The sequence below is a fragment of the Pungitius pungitius genome, chromosome 14, assembly GCF_949316345.1.
Source record: "Pungitius pungitius chromosome 14, fPunPun2.1, whole genome shotgun sequence".
NCBI lineage: Eukaryota > Metazoa > Chordata > Actinopteri > Perciformes > Gasterosteidae > Pungitius > Pungitius pungitius.
The window spans coordinates 9,862,261-9,889,538 of NC_084913.1; the positions used below are offsets into that span (position 1 = coordinate 9,862,261).

Sequence of the window (27,278 nt, forward strand, 5' to 3'; positions counted from 1 at the left end):
TGAATACTATATTCTCCTGCTGTAACTACTTGTTAGTGTATGAAGCATGAATTAATCCACAGCTGATAATTGTCCCCAATGACCCTGACAGTTTTTACTGAAAACGAATCAGAGTTGGTTAATCATGCTCTACATCTGTGTTCTCTCATTCTCTCGCACTTCCTTTCAGGCTCTTGTCAATAATTCTCTCACCAATTCCTTGTCTTTACGCTGTTCCTATCTCCCATAATGAATTATTGACTATTATGAGGTATCCCATCTTGGACTCTCTGGGTAAAACTTATGTGTGTGTCTTCACATCTGTGTATGTGTTAATGTGCACCAAGAAGCATAGAATGTCTTTTAAGACCCACCAGAGGGCAATGAAAGAGGAAAAGATGTTAGCAAAAGCTTTTTAGCCACTGACATACTTTATCACTTCGTAGCATCCCTCCTCTGTGTGAATGATCTAAATCGGGGTTGTCCCCAATGGTTTGTGAGTAGAACGCCTGCTCATTTGCTGTAAAATGCCTTCGTATTTGAAAGCAGTTTTGGCATGATAAGTGATTGTAATAACCTGAACTGCAGCAAAGACATTTATTTGCTTTGATCTTATAGTTTAATGTCCAGTTTCTTTACATAACGAGATCACCATTTAAGAAATATCGTTCATAAAAGAGATTTTTAAAATTCAAATGAATTTGACTCATCATGAGTGATGAGAAAATAACCTTGATGAAGATTATCCTCTGAGACCAAGCATTAAAAGTTTTAGATTATTGAAATAAATGTGAAGGTGCATTTTGAAAACCAAGACCAAAGTTCCCATTTCAGTTATCCAAGTGTCCTCTTTCCCTGGAACACATGTGCTGATGTATATTGTGTGTGTGTGAAGCCTTATCGGCTGAAGAAAAAGGAGTTGTGTGAGTTGAAATGCGGGAGAATGAGCGCGGGGCGGACAGAAGAGAGAGGGGTAAATTAATGAAGGGCGGGGTGGTGTGAGGATGGAAGAGATTGAGAGAACAGAGAGAGATGAGAGAGCGGGGGAAGGGATACAAGAGGAGCAACATTCAAAGGGAAAGTGAGACGATAGAGACAGAGAAGGGATGTCTGAGACATGAAAGAATTGCAGAGAGCGAGAGTGGCAGAGAGAGAAGAAATGAAGAGAAAAGCCTTGAATGTAACTGTAGCAGGAAGAGTAGCAGGAAGGATAAATGTGTGAAAGTGAATTATTACAAACAATGGCTTGAACTAAACCGAAATTAAGAATAAATTACAGGCTACTTTTCCAGTTCTACCCACTTATATTGACCCACAGCTGTAGCACTCATGTAAGTAAGCAATTTTTCAGGGGTAGCCACACGTCAGTGCCTTTGTTAAGTACCACGCTTTTAAAAAGGTGAAGACGCATTGAGTCAAGTGGACGGGGTTGTGGTGAAGATAGTCAGCTGCATGAGTTATGCTGTCTCTAATGGAGGACGAGGGGTAATTGGGTCATTTCATCACAGCTGAGTGAGTGGGGAAAGGTTGATGACGGTATGGGTTAGACCTTTTTCAATAGCTACCAAAAATGCATTTACTCCTAAAAGAGAGAGAAGATTAGGAGCACACACCGTTATTTCGTCGGACCCAAACATTTTTTTCTTTACATGCAGACTGTGCAGTGGAACATGACCTATTTAAATAAACGTATTTAAGAACAAGATGTCCGAACGCCTACAGCGTGCCTCTACCCTAACCCAACACATCTGTTGCTTTAACACACATGAACCCCACACACACAAACCGTATACACACACACACACACACAGTGGAGGCTAGCTGCAAGACTGAGCTGACATTAACATCCCAGTTCTGTAAGACCGTCGTTTCTATTCTTACTCCAGTGGATTTTGCTGGTAGAATGGCTTTGATTATGTGTGTGTGTGTGTGTGTGGTGGACATAAATACACACACCAAGCTGCAATTTACCTGTCATGTCCTGCCGGATCAGATCTGTTACCCTCTCTTTTCTTCTTTTTCGCAACCTGCCTTTTCCCCTGCTCTCCTGTTGCCATAGCGATGAGGGACACAGATGAGATAGGGGTCTGGTTAGAAGGGTCAGCCTGGCTTTGTCCAAAGCTAAAAAAACTGCTAACCAGCACTTACTTATTGACTACATTATATCTACCTTCTCCATTCACACATATCTTTACGAAAAAGTTGAGATAAGTATTGACAGGAAGCGGTCAAACAGAACACCAGCAATAGGCTAACGTTGCCGGATCCATGTGTGTACCTAAAGTGGGGCAGATGTGAGGCTGGGGTGAAGACATGTACGCACATGAAAAAAAATCTATTCACCAAATGTATAGATGAGCGACAGTCTGTGCATCTTGTTGTGTCCCAGGTTCTGTACCTGCAGCAGGCGGAGGTCACCAGGGAGAGGGTGTGCGCCATGCACCAGTCCAGCATCGACGGGGTGGAGGATATGTCAGCACTCGCTGAGCTGCACGAGGCCGCCATCATGCACAACCTGTACCAGCGCTACCAGAAGGACAACATCTATGTAAGCTTGCAGAAGGGAAACACTCATCATCGATCAGACACATTTACTCTGAGTGAAATAGAAGAAGAGGGAAGCGTATTGAGTCATTGTTAAAAGAAACAAAAAACTAAACTCTACTTCTTTAAAGTTGTAATTCTTATTTTAACCCCTAGATGAGAAATAATGACACTCTTAATACACATTTTTGCATAATAGACAGAAACCAAACGGTAACCAACACACGCATGATTCTAGTTGATTTTGTACATAAACAGTGTTGCATAAAATGTTTCATTGTCTTTCTCAGATCCAGCAACTCAATAATCCCAATATAAATGATTTGCTTTGGTTATTTGCTTTTGTGTTCATGTCTGTAATGAATATAAGCATTAGAAAACTCCCTTAGCTTGCCACGAGGAATTTATTTTGATGACATGAAAAAACATTAATACCTGGTTGTGGTCACAAGATGGATATTGAAGTAAATTTAAATATGTTCATTTTGATATCGTTCATAGTATGTTGAAAGTCAGACATCTGGAAGCCCTCAAACCATAAAAGATTACCAGACAACAGACCAATAACAGGCTGCCCTCGTGTGACCTAATCTAGATGATGAAATATTGTCCATGCATGGATTTCCCTTAAGCTGATCATAAGAACTTACCCCGTGTGGGTGGGTCAGCATTCTGTGTTGCTGTGTACTCATGTGTATTAATGCGTATATGTGTGCTTTGGCACACTTTTATAGGAACGTACACACAATGCTCAGACAGGGTAACATGACATGAAAGCCTGCTGACTTGAAGTTTTTTTGATTTTTGGTCCAGAGGGATACAAAGCGAGTGACTGTTTGAAGCACAAATAATTCAACATAGAAATACAGCCACCCTTATTTCATCTCACTGATTTGAGCTCAGCTTTCTAATAAAAATCTGGTAATTTGTCACTCGTCTCCCCCATTATCTGATCTCCCCCTGCTCTGTTCCCTTATCCTCTAATCCAGATTAATATCAACACAAGGCTGCTTGAAGTACATTGTTTTACCAATTTCTGACTGCGGCTGTCCCGAGAGCTTGTTGTTTGCGGATGTCTTAGTGCTTTAACTGTAACTTTGTGGGTGCATGTTATATTTGTACATTTGAAACAGAGTGAAGTGAGAAAAAACTGACAAGAAAATAAACCATTGAACAGAAAATACAGAAGCTAAATTGTTGCTTCTTTACTCTTTTCAGACTAATATCGGCAGTATCCTGGCAGCTGTCAACCCCTACAAGCAGATCGCAGGTCTGTACGACCCAGAGAGGGTGGACCTGTACTCTAAGCACCACATAGGGGAGCTCCCACCGCACATCTTTGCTGTGGCCAACGAATGCTACCGCTGCATCTGGAAACGCCACGACAGTCAATGTGTCCTCATCAGGTGAGTTTCAAGCAGGGAGGAGTGCATTTTGATGATTAAACCTTCAGCTCTAACTCCAATTCATACTCTGTCCATCCGTGACCGTCTCCCAAGCCATCAGTCAAACCATTTATTACATTCTGTTCCACAGGGGACTGGAGCCTGCTCAAACATCCATTTAGCCAAAGTATTTAGAAAATCTCACAATTCCTACCGTCCTGCTTACTTATTGTGTGTGCATGTTTTAAATGGCTTTGTGCACTACAGTACACTTAGAAGGTGTGTCCAAACTTTTGACTGGTACTTTGCACCTGCCTTATTTCCTTACCATAGCTTAGCATTAACAATTAAGGAAGAAGGGGAGCATTTCCAAGTTTCGGGACAGTTTCTTAAATAACAAGTTGAATGCTTATGAAGATAATCTGGAGGATGTAACAGAGGTTGAATGTGCCTTGGTAGTGAACTGGAAATTCCACTGGTTCCTGGCCTGCTTGGCTAATCTGATAACAGGGGCACACATCTCATCAAGATTCTAACTACATTCAGACTTTGTTTATTTTGATATCCTGATTGATGGACTAGGAGTTAATGCAATATCCCTGAAGCTATCAGACCTTTATATCACTTAGACAGCCAGACCAGTTGAGATATGGGAATGTCAGGGAAGGTCACGGTGTATTTCATTTAATTATGTGTGTGTTTGTGTGTATACCCCAGTGGTGAATCAGGGGCAGGAAAAACAGAGAGCACCAAACTGTTGCTTCAGTTCCTGTCGGTGATGAGTCAGAACTCAGCCGGGACTCCTCCATCGGAGAAAAGCACACGAGTGGAGCAGGCCATTGTACAGAGCAGGTACAGAGGAGCAAAATTAACAATAAACACTTTATCGTTCCTTTTCCGTTGCTGAAAGAACTGTTTAAAAGTATTTTGGAACAAGTCCCTGTGGAGTCTAAAGTAATTCACAAGACATACAGGACAATGTCATGTTTTGTAAAAAAAAGTATCAAGGACTGAGAAGTTTTTATTTGTATAAGTATTTATATTTGGCGCTACTATCAGTGTGCGATTATATTAATATGAAGCCAAGCTTCTTCCGGCAGTTCTCATAGATAAGTTAGAGAATACTTTTGCTTTAGGAGGAACATGTAATGAAGGAACGTATTCTATACAGCTGCATACAGCACAACATTTATTGCACTAACTGCAGCTTTCTTCTCTCTGTGCAGTCCGATCATGGAAGCATTTGGTAATGCTAAAACTGTTTACAACAACAACTCCAGTCGCTTTGGGAAATTCATCCAACTTCACTTCTCTGAGGGCGGCAACATCCAGGGAGGCTGCGTCATTGACTGTATCCTCATATTTATGTACACAATATGTATATTTGAATCAAATATTCATAATTCATAATAAAGGAGTATATGTTGTTTCCTTGACTCTTTACCCTTTAGATTTACTGGAAAAGGTAAGCACGTCTGCAGCTGGCTCATATCAAGTTTAAATTATAGAGTGATGGGTCAGTGTTGCTTTGTGAATCATAAGGAAACCTTAATGGTGGCTTTGCTGCAATGATTTTCCTGTAGAACCGAGTTGTGCGACAGAACCCCGGAGAACGAAACTACCACATCTTCTACGCTCTGCTGGCAGGAGCTAACAAAGAACATAAAGGTAATGAAACAAATACAAACGTTCAAATATCACCAGCGCCTTTGATGTGAAACAGTATTTATACAGTATAAATACTGTTTCACATCCTAAAAGACTGGTGATACCGAAAGATCTGTTTTTACACTTTTATAATCAGTTAAGCATGTTTCTATAACTTCTCTGCAATCTCTCCAGGTAACATCTATATAGTGTATGTACAGTTAAATATCTCTATGTGTATCTGTCACCCTACTGACGTTATATTATATTTTTTCCATAAGGCCTCTACTTCCTGGAGGACCCTCCCGAATCTTTCCACTACCTCAGCCAATCAGGATGTCTGAAGGACAAGAGCCTGAATGACAAAGAACTGTATAATAGTGTTATGGTCAGTGGGTCCTTTCTTCGTCAAGTAGACTTTTTACAAACGTTTCCACTGGGACAAAAGCTGTTCTTGAGTCAGAAATGATTAGACTAAAAACTATCCATATAAATAATCTTTGAAATCTAGACTGACTTTCTAGGTTTCCACTAGCCAATAGCTGTCTAAGTACCTTAGTTAAACCCTTAGATAATTACTTTCTATTATTACATTTTTGCACAAACCAAGCTATTTTTCTTTTGATTAAAATGTCTTCATGTTATTAAAAGAAACCCAGTAAATACGAAATAATAAACCATATTAAATAACAATTAGTTTCATTGTGATCTGAAGGCATATAGATACGTGCTTTAATTCCAAACCCCAGGAGGATGTTTCCACCCTGCAAATAGCACAATATAAATTTACAATATACAACTGATGGACAAGATGTTATTAGAATGTCCCAAAGTCTGCAACCCTTCTTAGCTGTTGAAGTGTATCTTGTAACATAAACAGGATGTCCATGCGTTGTATCTTGAGGTAATAATGATTTATGTCTTGAACTCCATTCATCAAACCTCTCTAAGTTAGTCTATTTATACAGTGTCCATAATATAAACTTTGCAATCACTGTTAAAAGCCCCCTCATGTCTATGTGTAGGAGGCGCTGAAGGTGCTACAATTCACTGACGAAGAGATCAGAGACATGTTTAAGCTCCTGTCAGGAGTCTTACAGCTGGGAAATGTTGAGTTCATGACTGCAGGAGGAGCCCAGATCACCACCAAGCAAGGTCAGTGTAAAGTAAGTGAGGGAAAGGAAAACTATGCAAAATATGTTGCATTAGTGAAACGCATCATTGTCCATCTTTCAGTGGTCACTAACGCCAGTGAGCTGCTGGGCCTAGATGCCTTCCAGCTGTCTGAAGTCATGACTCAGCGCTCCATAATCCTCAGAGGAGAGGAAATCTGCTCTCCGCTCACTATAGAGCAGGTCAGCATACACATACATGTGAAGTTATTCTCCCCCTGGCACTTCCCGACACACTCATGCTCTCTGATCCCTACAGGCCGTGGATTCCCGGGATTCTGTTGCCATGGCATTATATTCCCAGTGTTTCTCCTGGATCATCCTGAAGATTAATCAGAAGATCAAAGGGAAGGAAAACTTTAAATCCATCGGCATCCTTGACATCTTTGGCTTTGAGAACTTTGAGGTCAGAACCTTGAACTGTTTCGTATTGAAGCTGTTTTCAAAGTCACACTCATTCTCTTCCACACATGCAGATCTGTTTGAGATATGTGTCTTGGCTTACAGGTGAATCGGTTTGAGCAGTTTAACATCAATTATGCCAACGAGAAACTGCAGGAGTACTTCAACAAGCATATCTTCTCCCTGGAGCAGCTGGAGTACAACAGGTGATCTGCTGCATACAGTGTATCTCTCTGCAAACTTGCAACTTCATCAGTTTCTTTACTCAGTTGCAAATTATATTACCAGACGAATTTAAGTGTGATGCAAAGAATATAATAGAAGAATTATATTGAAAATTAAAACCAAAAGAGAAGGTTAAGTAGGCTTATAAATGAAAGTGATGAAGGTTTTAAGAAGTGGTTAGAAAAGATCCTACAGAGTAGCTTTTTTTAAATGTCTAAATTTCTATTAATTTAATTAAATATCAAATATTCGTCGTGTACACTGTTTGGGTTTACTTCCTACTCCACAGGGAAGGTGTCCAGTGGGACGCCATAGACTGGATGGACAATGCAGAGTGTCTCGACCTCATAGAGAAGGTAGTTGGTGGCAGATGTGATAATGACAGTTAGAGCATTGAATGTTTCAAAATCCTTGAAGCAGCATCCTCTCAATCTGAGTTTGGTGGAAGTCAGTTAAAATGAAGGCTGAGCGGGACGCCTCGCATGCTTCCCGGAAGCTTAACCAATCATATGGGACTAATGTCTTAGAAAGTGGTGCTGATGCATTGATGTGTTTTACTTTACCCTCTCTTTTAGAAACTGGGCTTGTTGGCACTGGTGAATGAAGAGAGTCGATTTCCCAAAGGAACAGACTTCACTCTGCTGGAGAAGTTGCACAGCAGACATTCAGTGGGTGTTCAGTTAAAAAGAAAATGTTGAGCTGCCGTTGATACTAAACGTCACACTGTATTTCATTTTTTGTGCTGTTTTCCTGTTTTTATTCAGACAAACCCTTACTACGTCAAGCCCAGACTTGCTGACCATCAGTTTGGAATTAAACATTATGCCGGAGAGGTGAGTGATGTAAAACTTTTCCTTCATGTAGTATTTTTAATTGTAGTCTCTGAGATCCATGATGAACCTGTGTGTGTTTTGCAGGTCCTGTATGATGTCAAAGGGATCCTGGAGAAGAACAGAGATACCTTCAGAGATGACATCCTGAACATGCTCAAGGACAGCAGGCAGGACATTGATGTTCATTTAATGAATACTTTATGGGAACCGTTTTAATAAATACACTAATAAGAATCTTTGATGCAAATTTGTTTTGATTTGTTAAACCTATAGTTTATAATGTTACGCTTTCACCTGCAACCAATAATACTTTTAATTGATTAGCTTTTTTTTCATCATAAATATTTGACCTGATGTTTGTTTGTGTATGTAATTGACCATGTTTGTGTTGCATCTCAGACTGGACTTCATCTACGACTTGTTTGAGAAGGTTGGCAGCAGGAACAATGAAGAAAAGATGGGAACGGCCAGACGCAAACCCACCGTGAGCTCCCAGTTCAGGGTGAGTGATGCAAGCACTGAAAGATGATTCAATCAGCTCATAACAAAGGAACTAAAAAAGGTTACATATAACATGAGTGCTTTGACTTAAAAGTGTCAACGTTTCTGAAAATGCACTCTGAATTTATGCATTTCCCTTTGATATATAACGCATTATATTGTCACTCAATTGATATATTAACAAGTTGTTGTCTTCTTGAGACATAAAAGCGTGTTTCTCTCTCACATAATGATCATTAAAGGAGTTGCAATGCTCATTTTGTTCAAGGCCATTGGAGAGAAACGCACGTTTTATTGTCTTCTCCCCTCTGTCTCAGGATTCCCTTCATGCCCTCATGGCCACTCTGAGCGTATCCAACCCTTTCTTCATTCGTTGCATCAAGCCCAACATGGAAAAGGTCAGTCTCTTTTTATCACTTCTCCAATTCACATTAATGCAGATACCTCACCCAATGAAGTTCAAAGTTAAATAATCTGGATTATTTTCCTTGTAGAATCCAAGTGTGTTTAACCCGGCAGTTGTCCTGAACCAGCTGAGGTATTCTGGCATGTTGGAGACTGTAAAGATCCGTCGGGCTGGTTTCCCCGTCCGCAGAACTTTTAAGGATTTCTTCTCTCGGTAAGCGTCTCTAAATCTGCCTTCATCTTATCTTTTATCTCATGTGTGTGTGTTTGTCCCATTTTCTTTGCTGAGATCACAATATGTCCTCTTTCCTTTCTGCCTGCCAGGTATAAAACCATTCAGAAAGAGAAATCAACAGCAGTATCAGCAGGAGATGATAAGAAGAGAAGCACAGACCTTCTCTTTAAATATGACAAGACCAAGAAAGAGTGGCAGTTGGGGAAGACCAAGGTAAGATTTAGGGATCTTTGGCAACACCTGTTCAGACATAAAGCTAAGTACAGGAGTTTGGAAGGAAACAATACATCTTAATATGTAACTTTTGTTCTGTAGGTGTTTTTGAAAGAGTCTCTTGAGCAGCGTTTAGAGAAAGACAGAGATGAAGTCAGACGTAAAGCTGCCATGGTTATCCGAGCCCACCTCCTCACTTTCTCTGCCAAGTAAGACGCTCCTAATAGGAGCTAAACCTGTTGGCATTCCTGTACCATGTTGTGTGCCGGTGCTTACTCGCTACGATGTATGTTTTCCCCCTGTTTGCGTTCCACAGGAAGCACTTCAAGCGTGTACGCGCCAGCGTCGTCACCCTTCAGAAGCACTTCAGGAAGCACATCCAACGCAGACGCTTCGTGAAGCAGCGGAAGGCCGCGCTGGTGCTGCAGAAGCACAGGCGAGGTCAGGTGGCGCGTACGCGAGTTCGAAAGCTCAGAGAGGAGAAGCAGAAGAGCGAGGAGAAAGAGAAGAAGAGAGAGGAGGAGGAGAAGAAGAGGGCGGCGGGCGACGGGGAGCCGGAGGCAGCGAGTGAAGGAGCGGAAAGGGCTAAGTCGTCAGAGGACAGCGCTGGTTCTTCAGTGTGTTTTCTCCCTTAACTATCAAACACTTATACACTTCAGTTTGCATCTTATCCTTCTCCCATTGATCTATTCAATGAATCAAATGTTGGTGCTCACCCTGGCCTCTCTCTTCCCTCCTCCTGTCTAGGATGAGGCCCGGCAGATGGAAGACATCCTGCAGTTGGAGCGAGAGATCGAGCGCTTGCAGAAGAAGAGAGAGGACGAGGTGTCCCAGCTGTGCGAGTCCTCCAAACAGGAGCTTCAACTGCGCCGAGACGCCGAGCTCAAGCGGATGAAGAAGGAGGCGTCGCGCAAGGCCACGGAGCTCATCGACCTCCTGAACTTCGGAGGCGTGGACCCTCTGCTCGGAGCAGCCGCGGCCAAGCCCGCCGCCGAGGCAAAAGTTCAGAAAACTCCGAGCGCCACCCGGGGGGCGTCAAAAGAGGAGGAGGTGGACGAGGGCTTCCACGCCGAGGAGGAGTGCATCCCTCTCCCCGACTTTCCACCTCCCGCCGAGACGGACGCGCCTATCGATCAGGACATATTCGCTCACCTCCCTCCTCCTCCACCTGCTTTCGCGGAGGGCACAGTGCCCACCGTCGCAGCTCCTCCGCCTCCCCTGCTCACAGACGGCACGCCTGGTGCTGGAATTCCTCCCCCTCCTCCTCTCGCCCCGCCCGGGGACGGCTCTCCCGTCCCTCATCCTCCACCACCGGCGCCACCTCCCCAAGGAGGGGGAGAGAACCCAGATGGAGCCGAGGCAGCCGCGGAGAGAAAGGTGAGCATGGTGGAAAGCCTGGGGGACGGGGAGGAGCCCATCTACAGCATGCCGGCCGACACCGAGTCAGACTACGACCAGGAGGAGGAGGAGGGGTCCGTCACCGCCGGAGACGACAGCTCCGTATCCGGGAGCAACCGCGGGAGCACCGCGGTGACAGACGAGGAGCACCCGAGGAAGTCGACCTGCACCAACGCCAGCGTCGAGTCCTACAGAGGCAGCTCCGACTCCGTGAGGACACACACTCACACGCATCCTCACACGCGTGCACGCAGATATGTATGAGCAGCTCTGCAGCAGACATTTTAAACATTTCAAACAAAATCTCACAATGCCATGCACTTCTTTTCTAAGAAATTTGGTTTGATTAACAATCGGTGTCATCGTGTTGGTGTCGCAGTACGCAGACAGTGACGATGAGCATGACGGCATGATGGACACCGATGAAGAAGTGACTAATGGCAGAGTGACCCTGCTCAATGGAAATGGACCACCATATTTCCACGGCTACCTATACATGAAGGGTGGGCCTTTTTTTCCCCTACACTTTAAACACTTCAAAGATCTAATTCACCTCCAACGTTTGAGTTTTAAAATGTGTTTTCATGTGAGTAATTCAATTCTCTTCTCCTTCAGCTGGTCTGATGATCCCATGGAGGAGGCGTTGGTGTGTGCTGAAGGATGAAACCTTCATGTGGTTCCGGTCCAAACAAGAGTCTCTGAAGTCCGGCTGGCTCTACAAGAAGGGAGGAGGCCTCTCCACTCTCTCACGGAGGTTGTTGTAGTTGTTACTGAGTGCAGCCTGCATGCTTTTTTCAGTACAATATTGACGTGAATGACCATCTGTCTTGTGTTGAGGTGTTTGGGATCACATTTTTGTTTAACCCTTTTAGTCTTCTGCAGTGCTGGATGACTTCAATCCCCCTGTCAAGCTGATGTGCTTTGACTTTAGTGAGATTTCTCTCTCTCTCTCTCTCTCAAAAAAGAAAGAAAAAGAAAAAAATAGATATATTTTCAAAAAAGGGGATAATCCATGCTTGATTTAATTGTATTCTGTCATAAAAACGACTCTGATAAAACTGCAAATATTATGAACAAAAACATATAACGAGGGAGCCTGGACATGCATAAAAATATGAATAAAATATGAAACAAAAAATAAAACAATATTTGAGTTAGTTATTCTGTATCAATGTATGTTTTTTTAACATTAAGAATTCCTACTTCTTGTAATTACTATAACTGTACAATCCTAAAGTGAAAGAAAAAAAGCTTTAGATCCAGTTGATAGTTGCCTTTAGCCGTCTATACATGTGAACAGCCTATTTACTTTGTATTTTAGATGGACATTAAGTGAAATGTGCATGTATCTGTTATAAAACCAGATGGACCTATGACACATCTGTTTTCGGATGTCTTGGACTGTGTTTTAATTGTGTGTTCTACCTCAGAAACTGGAAGATGCGCTGGTTTGTGCTGAGGGACAGCAAACTGATGTACTACGAGAACGACAGCGAAGAGAAGCTGAAGGGAACCATCGACATCCGAGCTGCCAAGTAAGATAAACACAAACACACGCTGTGTTTCTATACTACATTTGCATGTCTGAGATGCGCTTTTGCGTTTTTACAGGGAGATAGTGAATAATCATGAAAAGGAGAACGCTCTGAACCTTGTGACAGATGAGAGGACCTATCAGGTGTTTGCTGAGTCACCAGAGGATGCAAGGTGTGCTGGAGGCTTGAGTCCTTTCTGGAGATGCTTTGCTTTCTTAGTAGATTCATGTATTCAAACTCGTAATGACTTCTGTGTCTTTCTGTGCAGCGGATGGTTTAATGTGCTCAGTAAAGTGCGCGTGTGCACTCCAGAGCAGCTGATGGAGATGTCCCATGAACAGGCCAACCCAAAGAACGCTGTGGTCAGTCCCCCCAAAAAACTACCTGCAAGCAACTCTATGTTTTAAACTTAATATTCTGTCACAGTGTACAAAGCGTTACGAAACAGAGGTTTCTGTACATACAGCAGTATACAATTTTAATATATGAATTCATTCATTTTTTCCATAGGGGACAGAAAAGCAACGTTTTTTTTAAATGAAACACAAAAGTTAAAGAAAAAGGTCTCAAAAGATAAGAGACGTTTGTGCTGAGTTTTATGACTTAATCATTTCTTACATGTCACTGTAGAAGAATAGTGCGCCAATAATTTACATTTAAATTGTTCTTGTCCTCCTTTTGTCCTGAAGGGAACTCTTGATGTAGGGCTGATAGACTCTGTTTGTGCATCAGACAACCCTGATCGGTAAGTTGGATCGATAATGAACCGCTGATTCACCCTTATATTCCTTTTTTTAGGAAGAGTAGGTGAAAAGTTCCCTATAACAGTGGTTCTGATTGTTGGTTGATTTCAATGATGTATTCAGCCTCTGGGTGTAGTTCAGTAGACCATGATGCAATGGGACTTAAGCTTGCATTTAAAAATTAAACTTTTAGGTAAATGAATTTGACCGCTTTACACCTACTGAACTAAAAAACCAATATGCCATCATTACCACTCAAATAAATTCAGTGTCCTGAAGAATATTACGGTGTTTAATTTGACCTTCGCAGGCCCAACTCTTTCGTCATCATTACGGCCAACCGTGTGATCCACTGCAATAGCGACACGCCGGAGGAGATGCATCACTGGATCAGTCTGCTGCAGAAACCCAAAGGAGACGCCAGGATAGACGGACAGGAGTTCCTCGTCAGAGGTCCAGACTCATTCCAGCACTTTTAATAATCAAATGTTGACTTTTTATAAACCATGTAATACAGTGTCAGGTATAGATGTTTGAATGTGTTTATCGGGGCTGTGGAAGAGAAAGCAATGCGAAGATCAATGGGAGCAATGTTACGAAGGTGACACTGTTTACGGAAGCTTTTTCATAGGCATAAACAAACATTTTCAAGCACCTTGGGTAGATATTCTCCTTCCAGTATCTCAAATGAGATATTGTCACAATTTAAATAGCTTTGGGGATTTATGCTGACATTGAATAATTGCATGACTGCTGTTTCTGTACAGATACATTACATTTTTTCTCCACTTTCCCTCCCCTGCTCTCCTCCACGATTTGTTTCCTCTCAGGCTGGCTTCAAAAGGAGATGAAGACAAATTCTAAAAGCACCTCCCTGAAGCTGAAGAAGCGTTGGTTTGTTTTGACCCACAACTCCCTGGATTACTACAAGAGCTCAGAGCGAACCTCCTCCAAGATGGGAACTCTGGTCCTTAACTCCCTCTGCTCTGTCATTCAGCCCGATGAGCGAGTGCACAGGGAGACAGGTGGGGGAAGACAAGTGAACGGAAAATTAAAAAAAAGGGTCAGGTTTAATCGGGGATTAGACATAGGAGGTTTGAGTCTACATGTTAGATAATACTGCTTTTACATTGCTGTCTGCCTCCTCATTTAACAGGTTACTGGAACGTCATTGTGTATGGGAGGAAGCACTCCTACCGCCTCTACACCAAGGTGCTGAATGAGGCCATGAGATGGACTGCTGCCGTACAGGGAGTCATAGACAGTAAGACCCCCATAGAGACCCCGACTCTGCAGCTCATCAGAGACATCAAGGTAGAACGTGCATACCTATTAAGCGAGCATTTTAAAACTAATCTCCACACACTTACTCCAAAGTGGGATTTGACCTCTTCTTGTCCTCTCAGGAGAACAGTGTGAACCCGGACATCGTGGAGCTGATGTACAGGAGGAATCCTATCCTCAGATACACTCAGCATCCTCTGCACGCCCCTCTGCTGCCGCTCCCTTACGGAGAGGTCACCAGCCGTAAGTAAAACTCAGCAACCTCAAACTCTACAGAGCAACTGTTCTTCTGTTGTTCATTCCTTGTCCTTGTCTTCTTCCTTTCACATTTTGTGTGCATTAAAGCTCCCGAATGTCGCACTGCCCTCTGCAGGTCAAAGCAAAACATTTCAATTGAACCAAATGCACAAATGAAAAGATATATTTTGCTCATACCTGCACAAAGATACAGAACAATTTGCTGAATGATTTGCTGAATATCAGTCCCCGTATATGTCCCACGCTTCATGGCGATTCTTTCTTCTTCGCCGTCCTTCTTCACTTTTTGATTCTTGTCTCTGGCTGCGTGCAGTTCAAAGGCAGCAGGGCTATGCCAGTCTGCAGGATGAGGCTGTGCGAGTTTTCAACTCACTGCAGGAGATGGAAACGCTGGCCGACACGGTGCCCATCATCCAGGGCATCCTGCAGACCTGCCAGGACCTGCGCCCTCTTAGGGACGAGGTACTTCATTTACCGTCCCCTCTCATTTCTCCATACATTTCAACAGCAAAGTGCTTTTGTTAATTGTTAAGTGACAAACGTTCAAACAAATGTTGAACAGATACAAATACAAGGGTTTGTTATGTTATCTTTATAGTAACTTGATATAATATATACAAGTCTGACAGAAGTCTGACCTGTTTGTTATTGAATGTTGATGAAACAGAAATTCTCTCTCTATCTCTAAACCACCTCCACATTGCTGTGTTTCAGGTATATTGTCAGGTGATCAAGCAGACAAATCACGTGCCTCAGCCTAACAGCCCAGCCAATCGGGCCCACTGGCATCTTCTCACCTGCATGAGCTGCACCTTCCTGCCCAGTCGAGTCATCCTCAGATACCTTCGCTTTCACCTCAAGAGGTGTGTGTCTGCATTGGGCTTTTTTCTTTTTAACCAGTCACGCATAGGTTACATGTGTAATAAATGTGATCACACTCAGGGTGCGAGAGCGTTACCCTGGCACAGAGATCGAGCGTTACACCAGCTTCGTCGGGGAATCCCTGAAGAAGACCAAGGCCCGTGAGTTTGTTCCCTCTCAGGAGGAGATCGCTGCCCTGCTGGTGAGACAGGAGATGAGCACCACCGTCTATTGCCACGGAGGAGGCTCCTGCAAGATCTCCATCAACTCACACACCACAGCTGGAGAGGTACACATACAAACACGCCCATGCACGGACACATCCTCCTTCTGCTGGTTTAGAGACACAGTGCGAGAGCTGGTGCTTGAATTGTAGTTTGCTGTTACAAACTGCTTGGTGTTGCCTGTCTCGCAGGTCGTGGAGAAGCTGATCAGAGGTTTGGCCATGGAGGAGAGCAAAAACCTGTTTTCTCTGTTTGAGCACAACACCTGCACAGACCGAGCCTTGGAGAGCAGAGTGATTGTGGCCGATGTTCTAGCCAAGTTTGAGCGGTAGGCTATATCGCCGTCAGGTGTCCTGTAGTCCAAATGCTGCTTCGGAGGGACTTCCAACGAGCTACTGCATTGTATAAATCTCTACAAAATCTACAAGAACTTGACCCGTGTCTGTATTTTTTCAAGGTTGGCAGGCAGCGAAGAAGAGGAGGAGGAAGGAGAATGGAAACTCTACTTCAAGCTCTACTGCTTCTTGGATGTAGAGAGCATGCCAAAAGAAGGAGTGGAGTTTGCGTTCATGTTTGAGCAGGTGAGCTTCTCACTAGTGCAATTTTGAGTTATTCATTTCCTATTCCTATTACTTTCTCCTAATATATTTGAGTATTTCTCAAACATTAATAGCACAAGTGATCAATTCAATTAATTTCATACATTTATATATATTTTTTTTACCAAGAATGTATTGGGGCTTTTGTCAAGACAAAATCATTTTGACCTGGGTGGACAGATTTATAACTTCAGAATGATATTATTATTGTTCCTTTAAATTTGAAATGATTTAAATATATTTAAATATATATAAGTTTGCTTTAGAGGGGAATTATTTAGTATTATATATTGTAAAAAGCACAAATCGACATCAGTGAAAGGGATATTGCTCAATCAGCATGTTATTCATTCTTATCAACACTACAACAAATGAACATCTTGTATTATCATTTTGTTTTTTGGCTCTTAGGCTCACGAGTCTTTGATAAGCGGTCACTTCCCGGCCTCGGAGGAGACTTTGCAGCACCTGGCCGCTTTACGTCTCCAGTATCTCCATGGCGACGGGGCAGGGCGGGCCGGGTGGAGCTTGGGAAACGTTTATCCAATCGGACGTCTACGCAATCGCATCATTCACTCCACCAAGCCGGGCGTCGGTGCGGCAGGTGGGGCCGGAGTAGCTGGAGGAGGACCAGGAGATGGGAAAGGAACAATAGGAGGACAGGGAGGTGTCGGGGGAGGGGCAGAGAAACGAAGGACACCAAGCTTCCTGGACGGCACCCTGAGGAGAAGCTTCAAGACTGGGTCACTGAAGAAGCAGAAGGTCAGTGGTGGAAGTTAAGCTGCAGCCCATTTGGTGCAGAAAACTACACAAGGAATACATAATCGATGAAAGTCTCAAATAACCTATAATAAAAGAGTTTGAATGCTAAGAACACACATTTTTCAAGTAATTTTCAGTTAATTTCCAGAGTGTGGCATGTCCTGGTGGATAAATGCATTTCTCATTTGCTCATCAAATATGCCTTGTTTACTAAATGTAGGACCTTTAAAGAAACTGAGTTTGACAGCGTGTTCTTCATAGATTGGCTGACCCGTGTTGTTGCAGGTGGAGGAGGAGCAGATGCTGGAGATGTGGGTGAAGGAGGAGACGTCGGCCACGCGGACGAGTGTTCTGGAGAAGTGGACCCGGTTGCAGGGCATGCCTCAGCATCAGGCCATGCTAAAATACATGGGCATTATCAAAGAGTGGCCTGGATATGGGTCTACTCTGTTTGATGTGGAGGTGAGGAAACAACAGAGGAAATTATGGATCACAGAGATTTGTAAAAAAAAAAAAAAAACTTGACAAGAAACTTATTTTTTTCTTCTCCTGTGTTTCCGCTGCGTTTCCAGTGCAAAGAAGGAGGTTTCCCTCATGATCTGTGGCTGAGTGTGAGCGCGGACAACGTGTCAGTGTATAAACGCGGTGAGCCAAAGCCACTGGAGACCTTCCAGTACGAACACATCACCTTCTTTGGGGCTTCGCAGCCGTGTACCTACAAGGTCATCGTGGACGAGAGAGAGATGTTCTTTGAGACGCCACTGGTGAGTCATTATCCATATTGTATTTCTTCCTTTTCTTCCTTCTTACAACACAGGGTTATTGTTTATCACTGATCAATTGTTTGGTCCATAAATTTTGGGTAACATGGTGACTTTTGACTTGATGATTCGACTGGGTAAGCAAGAGAAATCATTAAGTTGCTGGTTCTTTTCCGGCATTCCTTTTTTCATTGAAATTGTGAGCAGCCATTGTTGTTGTTGTCGGTCGGGACTTAATGTTTCCCTGATTGATCCACTTCTTCTTATTTTGTCTCTGCTTCTGCTGCTTTTTTTTTCATTCTTGTGAATCCCTTATCTTTACAGAAATGCTTGCCAAATTTCTGTATACCTTTCATTTCACCAAACGATTATCATTTGATAAAATCCTGTCGAGGACACATCACATTCTTCTCTCTCTCCAGGTAGGGGAGATCACCAAAATCATGAGGGCCTATATTAACATGGTGGTGAAGAAACGTTGCAGCATCATGTCAGTGACCAGCATCACTAGTTCCTGGGTCAGGTGATTGCCACAAAGCAGTCAGAGCCCTCGCTTCATCCAATGACGACAGATGCTTGGAGCCGCATGCATCGGTTGGTTGTTTTATTAATGGAGGCAGTCGCACCAGATAGCTATTCCTCAAAGAAGAGCAGTGGATGAACGAGAGGGGAAAGCCAGACAAAGGTGGACACAGAAGCCAAACGCACACTCTACTGTCCTGGCTCTCACTTATAAAGGATAAAGGGAGATAAGGGATCTATTCAGACATGTTCATGACCAAGAAAACAACATGGATTTTCGGGACGGCGTGTACAAAATACATAATCCAGTGCAGTCCTGCATGTAGATGTTCGAGCACACTCCAAACTGTTCCCCACTTCCCTCTTCCGAATTAACTCAGTAACAACAAGCACAACTCCGCCGTCCAGTCCCAGTCCGTGTCCCTCCCTCCCCAATCCCCAGTGCACTGCCAGACAGAAGACAGCCACTCTTTCTCAGCTGAATCGTTTTCTTTCTCCCTCCTCAAAACTTCAAGACTCTCTCTCTCTCTTCACGTGTCTTCGTTCCTGTTGCATCTTTGTCTGCTCTCGGTATTGAGTTATTACGCCAATTTCCTGCTTGCTTTTGTCTCTGTCGTTTACTCAACACATCAGCAGTGTCACATCTGTTTATGACTGAGAAAAAAGGACTCCATGAGGATTCTTCTTCCGGCTGCTAAATGGGAAAATGAGCTCCCTTGCCCGACATAGTGTTCACTCGCTCACTCGTCAGTGCCACCGTGTGGCCACAAGAAGAAAAACATCTTTCTGAATAATATCAAATAGATTTTCTTGCAAATAAAAAGAATAGAGGTTTTCCTTTGGAGGCTCTCTGGTCATGTTTAACTTGACATGGAGAGTCACTGCATGGTTAACACCCTCACTCTACAAGTGGCAATATCATCAAGAATAGTATGAGTCAAAAGATTTTCCTATCTATGTCTACATTTAACACACAATGCAAATATCTATTGTATATTCACATACATGTACACTTAAACTAAACCAACATGTATTGTTTTGTACTGTATATCACACATTATAAGAGTTAATATTGAATATTTCAGTGGACGCTGCACTGTACAGTATGTAAATGCCATACCAAATGCAATGTGACACCCTTGTGTTAAATACATGCAAGTGAATGGCGTGAATAATGACCACTGTATTTCTGGATATGATGCCAACACTGTACATCATTCACTGGCTGTGCCATTAATGTGAGTGGAAGATGAATTTATAGCAAAAACACTCCAATGAGACAGGCTGCTGTGGTGGTGGTGTTTCCACAGTGTTTTCATGGTTTTATCGTTGTCGTTTCCTGCGAGACTGCAGCATCATTTGGAGCCATAGAATATTGTGTACTCTTATCTGCTCATGCTATTCTCACTTTATTTTTTAAGTTCAGTAACTTAAAATGCATAAGAGCCCCAGTTTGTCTCTGTTTCCAACCTATTTATTAACATGTAACTTTTAATAATGATACAACTAGTATTACTGTACTGTTTGCCCTGTGCTATCTTAACCACCCTGAAGTGCTGTGTCTGGAATGATGCTGTGTGTGTGTGTGTGTGTGTGTGTGTGTGTGTGTGTGTATTTATGGTTTAACATTTGGAAAAGAAAAGGGAAATGAGAAGTGTTTATAATGAGTGTATTCCTTGGAAATAAGACGTATTTACATGACTAACTTTTATCGAAGAATGGTGTTGTGAAATGGAAAAGCATGGAGTAATTAGGGCTAGGGGTTAATTAATTCTTATTGAACTGTATGTATTGCAAGGTGTGTTTGGGAGGATAATGTGTAACAAAATGTTTTGGATATTTTCTGTTTGAGTTAAGGCGGAGCAGAAAAGACACTGTGAGGATATGGGCTCAGAGATGGTTTTATTGTGCACTGGGAATGCTGACAGTCATCACTGATTCTGTATGTGTGTGTCTGTGTATGTTTATGGATGAAAGTGGAGTCACTGTTCTTTCACCTAAATCTGTGGCCCTGCAGAGAGACTGCAGCAACCCTATAGCACATCTTTGTGTTTCATAAACTATCAAACTATTCAACAGCAGATACTTAAATGAGGTTGAACTTCTTATGGGGGAATTGTCTGCTGTCTATCTGGAGGGCCACTTTTGGAGCCAAAGCCTGGATTTTAGAAATACTGAGGTCATGAGGTCAAGACTTTCAACCCCCGAACTCACCCCTGCCCTTTACAAAAGGATATATAACACACCAAAATGATATTATGATAAGGGTTATTTTGTTTTTGAAGTTCTAAGTTTAGTTATAAATGTGGTTCTCATGCTGTTTCAGAGCCCATGAAATACCATTTGTTGAGGAAATAGCAGATTGGGTATTAGTCTCCTGATGTACATTTTATATTTTAGGACTTAAACCACTTTTGCTCAAATTCCCAGAATTTCTAGAAAAAATACCCAGGACATGACCTCAGTTTCCTCAACGGTAGCTTTGGTTCTAGTTGCATACATGCAGCCCACTGGGAACCAGCCTAGAGGCTTAGAATAAGCAGAACAGACTGGCAGGCTCCTGTTTGAAGTTTAGGATATTTTAGTTTGGGTTGAAATGAGCGAACCAGAGAACCCGTAAGCCATAATTAAGGAGCACCTGTCTGTTCTGATCATTCTACATCTACGGTTATGTCTGTCACTGATATTACACTGAGTAGGAAGAAGTTGCCCGTTGCTGAAACGTGAGCAGAGACAACAATCAACAATGGAAATGAGATTTCTGATTGCAAATCTGTTTCCAAGGGCAACTTCATCAACACGGGTCCTGTTATCAGCCGCAGGCGGCCAGAGTGGGGCCCATTCTTATCTTATGTTATATATGCTTATTATCGTCATTAACATAGTTAACATTGTGCTCGTTAAGAAGAAAAAAAATAATGAGAAAGAGAGAGATATGTATGTTGTTCTTTTTTATTTGTAACTGGCTTTACAAAAGTATGCTTTAATAAATTATTGGAATTATTGTCCTTGATCCTCTACTTCATGTTGTCTTTGGGGATTTATTTTGTGTGGTTGAAGTAACAATTCATTTAGGCCATGTACGTTCGCTATATGCTACTTCATACTTTCACTGCCTTCCATGGGGGCAGCATTGCATTGAATGTTTCAAAAATTACTACTTTACATATTAAAGGAAGAGTTTGACATTTCAGGAAGTGCAAGTGGCCCATTTGCTTTCTGGCAGAGAGAGGATTAATGTCAGGACCAGATTAAAATGAGGACTCAGATGCAGAGGGTTTGGCGTCTTTATTCGCGTCGTGAAAAAACAAACAAACGGCTATGAGCTATCAGCGTTTCCGACGAAAGTTAACAAACTAAAATCTCTCTTAAACGAGGAAAACGAACGGCTTCGAAAGCGCGCTAAAACTAAATCTAAGAAGCTCAAACAAAAGGTCACTCTTACTCAGAGGAAAAAACAAAAGGGGTAATCATTCCGAGACAAGGCAATGGTATAAACAAATCCTGTGGCTGTGGCGAGGCTTGGGTGAACGCACGGTGGTACACTCAGGCACAAGACAAAGGGAGACGCAGACTATAAGACACATGAGGGTAATGGGAAACAGGTGGACACAATCAGGAATCAGGGGAGACGATTGGACTGGTGACATGAGGAAGGGCAAGTGACCTGAAACGAGAGGAAGGTTACTACTTTCAAAATAAAACGGAAATGACAAGACCAAAACATGCCGACAAAAACCCAACTTGACCTCACCCTGTGACAGTACCCCCCCTTCTAGGGCCGACTCCTGACGGCCCAGGCTGTTCAGGGTGGTCCCTATGAAAATCCTTTATGAGGTTAGGGTCTATAATGAAACGCGATGGGATCCACTGTCTCGCCTCCGGTCCATATCCTTCCCAGTCTACTAGGTACTGTCTACCCCGGCCCCGAGTGCGTACCGCCAACAACTGCTTGACCTTATACACCGGACCGCCGTCTATAACTTCTGGTTGTGGCGGGGGTGCAGCAGCAGGGACCATCGGGCTCTCTTTCGCAGGCTTGACCTGGCTGACGTGGAAGGTGGGGTGAGCACGAAGGGATTGAGGCAGGCGAAGACGGACCGCCACAGGTCCAATGGTCTTAGTGATGGGGAACGGGCCCACGAACCGTGGCGCCAGCTTCCTTGAAGGCACCTTGAGGTTGAGGTTCTTAGCTGACAACCACACTTTCTGACCTTGCTGGTAGGCAGGGGCGGGTCGTCTCTTGCGGTCTGCAGCCTTCTTTACTCTGTCCCTTTGGCGAATCAGCACCTGCCGGGCGGCTGCCCAGATGCGACGGCAGCGACGAATCATTGCAAGGGCGGAGGGCACAGACACCTCCGGTTCATTGTCTGCAAACACGGGGGGCAGGTAACCAAACACACATTGAAATGGTGGGAAATTAGTGGCTGAGGTAGGCAATGAATTGTGGGCATACTCGGCCCAGACCAGGTTCTTGCTCCATGTTGAGGGATCCTGGGCCACCAGACACCGGAGGCTGGTTTCCAGTTGCTGGTTGAGGCGTTCGGTCTGGCCGTTGGCCTCTGGGTGATATCCCGAGGTCAGGCTGGCCTTCGCTCCGATGAGCCGACAAAAGGCCCTCCAGAACCGGGAAACAAATTGGGGCCCCCGGTCCGAAACTATGTCCTTGGGGAAGCCGTGGATCTTAAAAACATTGTTCATCATTACCTCCGCCGTTTTCTTGGCGGAGGGTAGTTTTGGCAGAGCAATGAATCTAGCCATCTTAGAAAATCTATCCACAACTGTGAGGACAGTGGTGTTACCTTGTGAAACCGGGAGCCCCGTGACAAAGTCCATAGAGATGTCTGACCACGGTCTGGAGGGGATGGGTAGTGGCTGTAAGAGTCCCATGCGTGACGTAGAAGAAGTCTTGTTTCGGGCGCAGACCGAACATGCCTCAACGTACTCCCGGACCTCCGGCTCCATGGCTGGCCACCAGAATCTCCGGGAGATGACGAACATCGTCCTCCGAACTCCCGGATGGCAAGAAAGCAGTGAGGTGTGGGCCCAGTGGATCACCTGTGGGCGTAACTCAACCGGAACAAACAACCGAGTTGCGGGGCACCCACTAGGTGGTGGGGTCTCACCATTAGCCTGCTTTACCTCATTTTCTATCTGCCAAGTCACTGCTCCAACCACACAGGTTAGTGGAAGGATGGTTTCTGGTTCTTTGGCAACAGGCTCGGGGTCGAAGAGTCGAGACAAGGCGTCGGGCTTGACGTTGCGGGACCCCGGCCTGTAGGAAAGGGAAAAAGAAAACCGGTTAAAGAAAAGCGCCCACCTGGCCTGGCGAGAATTCAGTCTTTTGGCTTTTTTAATGTATTCAAGGTTCTTGTGATCAGTCCAGACAATGAATGGGTGGTTAGCCCCCTCAAGCCAGTGTCGCCACTCCTCCAGGGCCACCTTGACCGCCAGCAGTTCCCGGTTACCAACATCATAATTGCGTTCTGCTTTGGACAGCCGCTGTGACAGGAAGGCGCAGGGATGCATTTTACCATCCTGCTCCGACCGCTGTGAGAGGACTGCCCCGATCCCTTCATTGGAGGCGTCTACCTCGACCACAAACTGTCGCCGGGGGTCTGGCATGGTGAGAATGGGGGCCGAGGTGAAAAGACGCTTGAGGTTCTGGAAGGCGGTCTCCGCCTGTGGAGACCATTGGAACTGCACCTTTGAGGAGGTAAGAGCATGGAGAGGGGCAGCTATTGCGCTAAAGCCTCTGATGAACCGTCTGTAAAAGTTAGCAAAGCCGAGGAATTGCTGAACCCTTTTACGGCTATCAGGTGTGGGCCATTCTGCCACAGCGCTAATTTTTGCCGGATCCATCTGCACCCTTCCAGGGGCTACAATGAAGCCCAGGAAGGAGATGGTGTCGGCATGAAATACACTTTTTTCTGCTTTGACGTAGAGTCTGTTCTCCAACAGTCTTTGAAGTACTCTGGTTACGTGCTCTCTATGGGTGTCAAGGTCAGGTGAGTAAATGAGGATATCATCCAGGTACACATACACGAAATGGTCTATAAAGTCCCTTAGGACATCATTAATCATGGCTTGGAACACTGCGGGCGCGTTTGTTAGCCCAAACGGCATGACCAGGTATTCGTAATGTCCCCTTGGGGTATTAAACCCTGTCTTCCACTCGTCACCCTCTCTTATTCTGATTAGATGGTAGGCACTGCGAAGGTCTAGCTTAGTAAAGACTTTGTGTTCGATCAGCTTCAGCAGGCTAGAGGACATGAGGGGTAGAGGGTAACGGTTCTTTATTGTGATGTCGTTTAGAGGGCTGTAGTCTATACAGGGCCTCAGGGACCCGTCCTTCTTTGCCACAAAGAAGAAGCCGGCGCCTGCTGGGGATGACGAGGGGCGGATCAACCCCGCTTTGAGTGAAGTCTGGATGTACTCCCGCATGGCCTCCTTCTCCGGCCCCGAAACAGAGTACAGGCGGCCCTTGGGAACGACAGAGCCCGGAAGCAGATCTATAGCGCAGTCATATGTCCGATGTGGGGGAAGAGACATGGCTTTAGTCTTGTTAAAAACCTCACGAAGGTGGCGATAGCAGGAGGGCACAGTGTTCAGGTCCGGGTACTCTGAGTCTGTGGTAGATTTAACGGAAGCAAGGTTAAGCACTGGAATATCCTCTGCCGGACTAAAAACGTCGAGGCAGTTCCCAACACAGTCCTCCCCCCACCCTATAATTTCTCCCGTTCTCCAGTTCACATGGGGGTTGTGGCGAAACAGCCATGGCTGTCCCAAGACCAGTGCCTGAGAAGGGGATTGAAATAAATAAAAACGAATGATCTCTTTATGGTTCTTTATGTGCATTTCGAGAGGTTCGGAGGTGTGGGTGATGGTGAACAGTTCTGCTCCGTTGAGGGCCTTGGCTTGGATAGGCTTTACCAAGAGTTCGGACTTGATACCGAGTCTCTCCGCTAGTCCCCAGTCCAACAAGCTCGCGTCAGCTCCCGAGTCTAATAGCGCCTCAAGTTCTGTGGTGGTGTGGTGCATTACCTTGACTGCTGTGAGGGTTCGGGAAGCAGAGCCTGGAGCAGCGAGTTGTCTCACCACTGTGGGTCTCCTGGCTGGACAGCCCGCAACAAGATGGCCCAAATCCCCGCAATAAAAGCACCGCCCTTCTTGCTGTCGTCGCAGTCGCTCTCCCGTGGTCAGCCGGGCCCTCCCCAGCTGCATAGGTTCCCCCCCTTCTTCTGTGGTGAAAGGCCCCGGTTGGTCGGGCGGAGCGCGTTGGGGGTCTGGCCCGCCTGGTGCACGGGTGCGTGGGTATCCCTCAGCCGTAGCAGAGCTGTTGCTCCGCTCTCGTCTGAGTTGGCGGAGCCGGTTATCCGTCCGGATGGCAAGTGCGATTAGAGAGTCTAAATCTGGGGGTAGATCCAAAGGCACCAGGAGGTCTTGAACAGGGGCAGCCAGCCCCTTCAGGAACACATCGTACAAGGCGGTGGAGTTCCACCCGCTCTCTGCAGCCAAGGTGCGGAAGTTTATGACGTAGTCACAAACAGAGCTGTCGCCTTGCCTCAACCTGCTCAGCTCCTGAGCCTTTTCGCGGTCGGTCGACACTGGGTCAAAAACCCTCTGTAAGGCTGCTTTAAAGTCGGTGAGGGAAAAGCAGAGTGGGGAGTCACGAGCCCACTCTGCCGAGGCCCATGCTTTGGCCCTGCCGGTCAGGTGTGTCATCATAAATGCTACCTTGGATCTTTCGGTGGGGAAAGCATGAGGAGTCAGTTCAAAATGAATGGAACAGTCAATGAGAAAGGTTTTGCATAGTCCCTGCTCCCCCGCAAATTTCTCAGGGGGGGCTAACCTTCCTCCAGACCCATGGACAACCGCTGTTGGGGGAGGAGCAGCGTCTACTGTCAAGGCCCTGGGGGCTGTGGTGTCCTGGACGAAAAGGTCACGCAGACCCTGAATTTGGGATGAGAGTAGGCTTATGTGGGAAGCCAGTGACGTCTGGAATTCCTCCTGACGGGAAAGACGGGCATCTTGGGCACCCAGGGCTGCCGCCATCTGTTCTGCCTCTGCTGAGTCCATACTGGCCTGAGTGTTCTGTCAGGACCAGATTAAAATGAGGACTCAGATGCAGAGGGTTTGGCGTCTTTATTCGCGTCGTGAAAAAACAAACAAACGGCTATGAGCTATCAGCGTTTCCGACGAAAGTTAACAAACTAAAATCTCTCTTAAACGAGGAAAACGAACGGCTTCGAAAGCGCGCTAAAACTAAATCTAAGAAGCTCAAACAAAAGGTCACTCTTACTCAGAGGAAAAAACAAAAGGGGTAATCATTCCGAGACAAGGCAATGGTATAAACAAATCCTGTGGCTGTGGCGAGGCTTGGGTGAGCGCACGGTGGTACACTCAGGCACAAGACAAAGGGAGACGCAGACTATAAGACACATGAGGGTAATGGGAAACAGGTGGACACAATCAGGAATCAGGGGAGACGATTGGACTGGTGACATGAGGAAGGGCAAGTGACCTGAAACGAGAGGAAGGTTACTACTTTCAAAATAAAACGGAAATGACAAGACCAAAACATGCCGACAAAAACCCAACTTGACCTCACCCTGTGACAATTAATACCACAGTTTCTAATATAGACAAACTTTTAACGTGAATGTTATCTCAATGTTTTTTCATATTGTTAGTACAGTTATTCGTTTTTTACATTGCTGACTTGGTACGGTTGAGTATGCATTAGCCTGCTGCCTAAAACAAAAAAGCGGCACCGACGCACACACACGC

At 44.7% G+C, this 27,278-nt stretch overlaps 1 protein-coding gene across 1 annotated transcript in view; it reads left to right on the forward strand.

The window, feature by feature from the left end:
• myo10l1 (myosin X, like 1) overlaps positions 1 to 20,212 on the forward strand; it is a 31,594-nt gene extending 11,382 nt beyond the window's left edge. Inside the window, exons 3-43 of the mRNA XM_037486431.2 lie at positions 2,369 to 2,527; positions 3,742 to 3,929; positions 4,626 to 4,760; positions 5,135 to 5,259; positions 5,360 to 5,373; positions 5,492 to 5,576; positions 5,837 to 5,943; positions 6,581 to 6,710; positions 6,792 to 6,910; positions 6,987 to 7,133; positions 7,235 to 7,335; positions 7,644 to 7,710; positions 7,930 to 8,022; positions 8,119 to 8,187; positions 8,272 to 8,354; positions 8,587 to 8,689; positions 9,006 to 9,086; positions 9,183 to 9,307; positions 9,418 to 9,541; positions 9,644 to 9,750; positions 9,858 to 10,158; positions 10,289 to 11,149; positions 11,319 to 11,442; positions 11,555 to 11,696; positions 12,370 to 12,474; positions 12,551 to 12,646; positions 12,743 to 12,836; positions 13,164 to 13,219; positions 13,528 to 13,670; positions 14,048 to 14,242; positions 14,374 to 14,531; positions 14,624 to 14,744; positions 15,073 to 15,221; positions 15,474 to 15,622; positions 15,702 to 15,909; positions 16,036 to 16,172; positions 16,302 to 16,425; positions 16,855 to 17,205; positions 17,491 to 17,667; positions 17,778 to 17,969; positions 18,389 to 20,212. Of these exons, the coding sequence (XP_037342328.2) occupies positions 2,369 to 2,527; positions 3,742 to 3,929; positions 4,626 to 4,760; positions 5,135 to 5,259; positions 5,360 to 5,373; positions 5,492 to 5,576; positions 5,837 to 5,943; positions 6,581 to 6,710; positions 6,792 to 6,910; positions 6,987 to 7,133; positions 7,235 to 7,335; positions 7,644 to 7,710; positions 7,930 to 8,022; positions 8,119 to 8,187; positions 8,272 to 8,354; positions 8,587 to 8,689; positions 9,006 to 9,086; positions 9,183 to 9,307; positions 9,418 to 9,541; positions 9,644 to 9,750; positions 9,858 to 10,158; positions 10,289 to 11,149; positions 11,319 to 11,442; positions 11,555 to 11,696; positions 12,370 to 12,474; positions 12,551 to 12,646; positions 12,743 to 12,836; positions 13,164 to 13,219; positions 13,528 to 13,670; positions 14,048 to 14,242; positions 14,374 to 14,531; positions 14,624 to 14,744; positions 15,073 to 15,221; positions 15,474 to 15,622; positions 15,702 to 15,909; positions 16,036 to 16,172; positions 16,302 to 16,425; positions 16,855 to 17,205; positions 17,491 to 17,667; positions 17,778 to 17,969; positions 18,389 to 18,493 (6,150 nt within the window). The 3' untranslated portion in view covers positions 18,494 to 20,212. The remainder of the gene's footprint in view (positions 1 to 2,368; positions 2,528 to 3,741; positions 3,930 to 4,625; positions 4,761 to 5,134; positions 5,260 to 5,359; positions 5,374 to 5,491; positions 5,577 to 5,836; positions 5,944 to 6,580; positions 6,711 to 6,791; positions 6,911 to 6,986; positions 7,134 to 7,234; positions 7,336 to 7,643; positions 7,711 to 7,929; positions 8,023 to 8,118; positions 8,188 to 8,271; positions 8,355 to 8,586; positions 8,690 to 9,005; positions 9,087 to 9,182; positions 9,308 to 9,417; positions 9,542 to 9,643; positions 9,751 to 9,857; positions 10,159 to 10,288; positions 11,150 to 11,318; positions 11,443 to 11,554; positions 11,697 to 12,369; positions 12,475 to 12,550; positions 12,647 to 12,742; positions 12,837 to 13,163; positions 13,220 to 13,527; positions 13,671 to 14,047; positions 14,243 to 14,373; positions 14,532 to 14,623; positions 14,745 to 15,072; positions 15,222 to 15,473; positions 15,623 to 15,701; positions 15,910 to 16,035; positions 16,173 to 16,301; positions 16,426 to 16,854; positions 17,206 to 17,490; positions 17,668 to 17,777; positions 17,970 to 18,388) is intronic.
• The last annotated feature ends 7,066 nt before the right edge of the window (positions 20,213 to 27,278 follow it).